The sequence below is a fragment of the Micropterus dolomieu genome, unplaced genomic scaffold, assembly GCF_021292245.1.
Source record: "Micropterus dolomieu isolate WLL.071019.BEF.003 ecotype Adirondacks unplaced genomic scaffold, ASM2129224v1 contig_8073, whole genome shotgun sequence".
NCBI classification, from domain to species: domain Eukaryota; kingdom Metazoa; phylum Chordata; class Actinopteri; order Centrarchiformes; family Centrarchidae; genus Micropterus; species Micropterus dolomieu.
The window spans coordinates 1,344-5,706 of NW_025737059.1; the positions used below are offsets into that span (position 1 = coordinate 1,344).

At 46.7% G+C, this 4,363-nt stretch overlaps 1 protein-coding gene across 1 annotated transcript; it reads right to left on the bottom strand.

Annotated features, from left to right (window-relative positions):
* Positions 1–1,352: 1,352 nt before the first annotated feature.
* Positions 1,353–4,351, bottom strand: LOC123965028 (the record flags this gene model as incomplete). Its single annotated transcript, XM_046041628.1, is given in 5 exon segments — positions 1,353–1,448; positions 2,278–2,436; positions 2,900–3,042; positions 3,218–3,323; positions 3,871–4,351. Coding segments are annotated over 5 exon segments (934 nt in total), but the record flags the coding sequence as incomplete, so codon positions are not given.
* Between the last annotated feature and the right edge of the window lie 12 nt (positions 4,352–4,363).

The window sequence follows — 4,363 nt, forward strand, 5'->3', positions numbered from 1 at the left end:
GGTTAAAATTCTATCGCAGCCGGTTAAAGTTCTATTTCAGATGGTTAAAGTACAGTCGCGGCAGGTTAAATATTTAAATATAAAACTACAACTGGCTGCGATATGATCATATGACAGGTTTTGTTTGTTGTTGACGTGTTTGAGTGGAGAAGAAAATAGCTGGAGGAAGTGATGACATGAACTCGCATAGTTTAGTTGCATTAATGTCTCTGCGTGTACCACGGTGTGTACCTGCAGTAGGTGTACCACGGTGTGTACCTGCAGTATGTGTACCACGGTGTGTACCTGCAGTATGTGTACCACGGTGTGTACCTGCAGTATGTGTACCACGCTGTGTACCTGCACCACGGTGTGTACCTGCAGTAGGTGTACCACGGTGTGTACCTGCACCACGCTGTGTACCTGCAGTATGTGTACCACGCTGTGTACCTGCAGTATGTGTACCACGCTGTGTACCTGCAGTATGTGTACCACGCTGTGTACCTGCACCACGGTGTGTACCTGCAGTAGGTGTACCACGGTGTGTACCTGCAGTATGTGTACCACGCTGTGTACCTGCACCATGGTGTGTACCTGCAGTATGTGTACCACGCTGTGTACCTGCACCACGGTGTGTACCTGCAGTATGTGTACCACGCTGTGTACCTGCACTACGTGTACCACGGTGCAGTATGTGTACCACGCTGTGTACCTGCAGTATGTGTACCACGCTGTGTACCTGCACCACGGTGTGTACCTGCAGTACGTGTACCACGGTGTGTACCTGCACCACGGTGTGTACCTGCACCATGTGTACCACGCTGTGTACCTGCACCACGTGTACCACGCTGTGTACGTGCAGTACGTGTACCACGCTGTGTACCTGCAGTACGTGTACAGTAGTGTTTATATCCAGATGTGTGTGCTTGTATGTTCACTTGGCTGCATGTTAATGTGTGAGAGAAAGTATAAATGCTGTAATCTGATTGGATAGAAACGTTAAACATGATCTCAGGTTGATGTTTCATTCATCGTCTCAGTTCGACTTTACAAAGAGATTTTCAAGATCAGAAACAGGCTGCAGCCTCTCACTGCGCACACACACTCTGAATCTAATAATAACCCGAGTGTGTGCGTGTGTCAGCACAGAGGAAATGGGCGCTGTCCCCTTTCAGCCAATCAGAGGAGCTGAAGATGACATCATCATCATCATCTAGAGAGGCACACACGAGGAGAGTGCTGCAGCCCGACCACACACACACATCCAGAAAGTTCTGCAGCGTTTATGAAGAGTGTGTTCACCATCGACCAATCACAGACGAGAGAAGTGATTTACCACCAGATGATCGAGTGCATTGATCCTGTGTGTGAGAGTGAGAGTGAGAGTGAGAGAGTGAGATTTGGTCTCTGCAAGAGGAGGAAGCCGTCATCGTCTCGCCTCGTAAAAGCCTCAGGAATGTGGAGTCCTGCTGTTCTGAGAGTTTAATAAATTAAAACGTTTCCATCGTCAGTAACGCCGTCACATCAACACCATTCATAATCAAATTAAAATAAACCTGTAACAGTGCGTCACTGTAACATCACGGCGGCTGCTGCCCCCCTGTGGTCAGACTGCAGCACTACACACAGTACACTGTGTACTAAATACTTGTTCCCACAGTTTACTGCACTCAGGAGTACAAGACATACATGTACCTTCCTGTTCTGTCCCAACAGGTAGTGATGTAATATTAGACAACAGCAGGGGCGTAACCAAGTACTTCTACTTTAGGGTATTTTATACTTGAGAGGCGAATATATTAACATTTAGATTTCACCTCCAGAACATCTGAACAGTACATGAAGCAGAAACACAACGAAAAGTACATATTTATACCTCCTGAATGATGATGCAGTAATAAAAGTATTTCCTGTAAGTACTACACAGTAAATTCATTCAGTCACTCTCTCTTTGTGAGAACCTGTCTCAGGAGGGTGCAGTTCAGTGTGAGTAAAGTACAAGTACATCAGTATTTAAGGAATATTTAAAGGATCGTTGCTGTTTTTTTAAACCCGGACCTTTATTTCCACACATGTTGGTGCTGAAATGACTCGAAGCAGTTTTGAATCCCGGTGACCCCCTTTGTTTTTACCAGGAAGCTAAAGTCTCACTCCAGGACAGGTCTGACACAACACGTGTGGAAACAAGCCGCGGGTTTAAAAGTACAGTCTCTGAGTAAAAGTACTCAGTACTTTCCACCGCCGTCAGAGCGCGGCGGTCCCCACAGGTGTAGCGGTGTAAGTGTGTGTGTGTCTCACGCTGTCCCACGTCTCCCTGCAGCTGCAGGATCTGAGGGACCGGCATCGTCAGGACGACGGCGTCAAACGTCTCGCTGCCCCCCGCCTTCCTCTGCACCTCCCATGATGCACCGCGGCGGTACAGGCCGGTCACATGACGCTCGAGGAACAAATCAGCTCCTGACACACAGACAGAGAACGATCGATTCACTTCCTGATCGGATTCTTTAATAAACAGACTGCACACACCTGAACTCGGCGTCCACCTACTGGCTTTCTGCGTGTCGTCACGTTAAAGATCCGTCACATGACTGCTGCAGCAGCAGCGTTCCTTTAAACAGAAATGCTGCTGCCTTGAACGCCCCGTTGTGTACGAGCGCTGCCTCTTTTCTGATTGTGGCGTTGCTAGAAGTCTCTGGTTGAAACTGTTAACTTATCGAGAGCAGCGTTGCGTATGTAGCCCGAGGAGAGGAAACGCACCTCAGAAAAAGATACTGCTCCTGTCTTTATGCTAAGCTAAGCGGCTGTAGACATGAGTTTCACTCAATGTTCAACGGTTGCTTTAACACAAAGATGAAGGCCGAGAGGTGTGGCGGAAAGGACCTCGAGTCAAACTCGGACGGACGGACAGGTGGGCGTGTACCTGACTGAGACAGGAAGTGTTTGACCACGCTGCACATGCCCAGTGGCGTCACGTAGTTCTTGCTGCCGTCCATCTGCTTCAGTCCTTCAACCGGAGAGTCGAGAGGCCGCAGGACGCCGGAGGACAGCAGCTCCGAGTAGAAACTGCAAACACACGCAGGAAGACCTTCACAATAAAAGCCCTCATGGTAAGAATTAAAGTCAAGAGTTTCTTTCAGGAAGCGTGAACACGTTTGTCTCTGTTCATTGTCCAGTCAACAAAACGCTGCAGCGGAACACAGAGACACTGCTGCAGACAGGTGAGACAGGTGAGTCCTACCTGTGGTGTGACTGAGCGTAGGCCGGCGTAGCCGTGATGTACTGAGCTCCGAGATCAGCTGAGTGAGACGACGGGTCGGGAGGACGAGTGGTGGACATCCTGCCGCCTGACAGAGAGAGACAGGTAGAGAGAGAGAGAGTTAGAGAGAGAGACACAGGTAGAGAGAGAGAGAGAGACACAGGTAGAGAGAGAGAGAGAGGTTTAACAATACCTTTATTTATACATTTTTACTTCAAGATTATGAACAAAGTAACCATCACCATAAAACCATTTGTACTCTTATAATAAAACTCCTTTTTCCTTTTTTTTTTTCAAAACAAACTGATCCTCATGCAACTTACATAACACTTCATCAACACACCATATCTCACAAAACCCAAATAAATTATTTGTCAACCTATAATACGCAAATTCAATCTTAAGCCTCCCCGCTACAAGCCGCTTGCACATCTCTTCAGGATCTACAGTTGCCAATTTTAGACCTTTATTTTTCCGTGTTTTCCACACTGCCAGTTTAGCCGTTCCAATTAGGTAATTTAAAAGACACATTTTTTTACTTTTTGAAAATGAATATTTGATTCCTCCAATAAACACCCTATCCGAAAACTCCTCATCAAATTTCCTAAACCAGCTCCCAAGCAATTTAAAAATACCTTTTAATCTCTCACACTTTAAAAACAAATGCTCCAAATCCTCTTTTTTCCCACAGAATCGACATTCCCCCTTTACCGCTGTGTTCAGGTGTGCCACATGTCCGTCTGTTGCTATCGCCCCATAAATAATCCTCCACTGTAGATCGCCGGAGCGCTTCTCTACAGGAGGCTTATATAGGGCCCTCCACCTGTCTCTTATCAGGAAGTCTGGCCTCAACAAATCTGGCCACTTCGAAGCCTTCTGTTTTCTAAAAGAGTCCTGATGAATGGCCTTTACTGTAATGTTGTACATTTCCTTCTTTGACATGCTTTTAAAGGAACAAAACTGAGGATTCCCAAAGGATAGAACGGTGTCGACCACTTCTTCTTCATCATCCTCCTTCACTGCTGGAGAAATAACCAGTTCTGGAAATTGCACATTATCCCCCATGTCCTGGTTATTCTCATGTCTTTTTTGTGCAATAAAACTTCTGTACCCACTTGGTAATGCGTT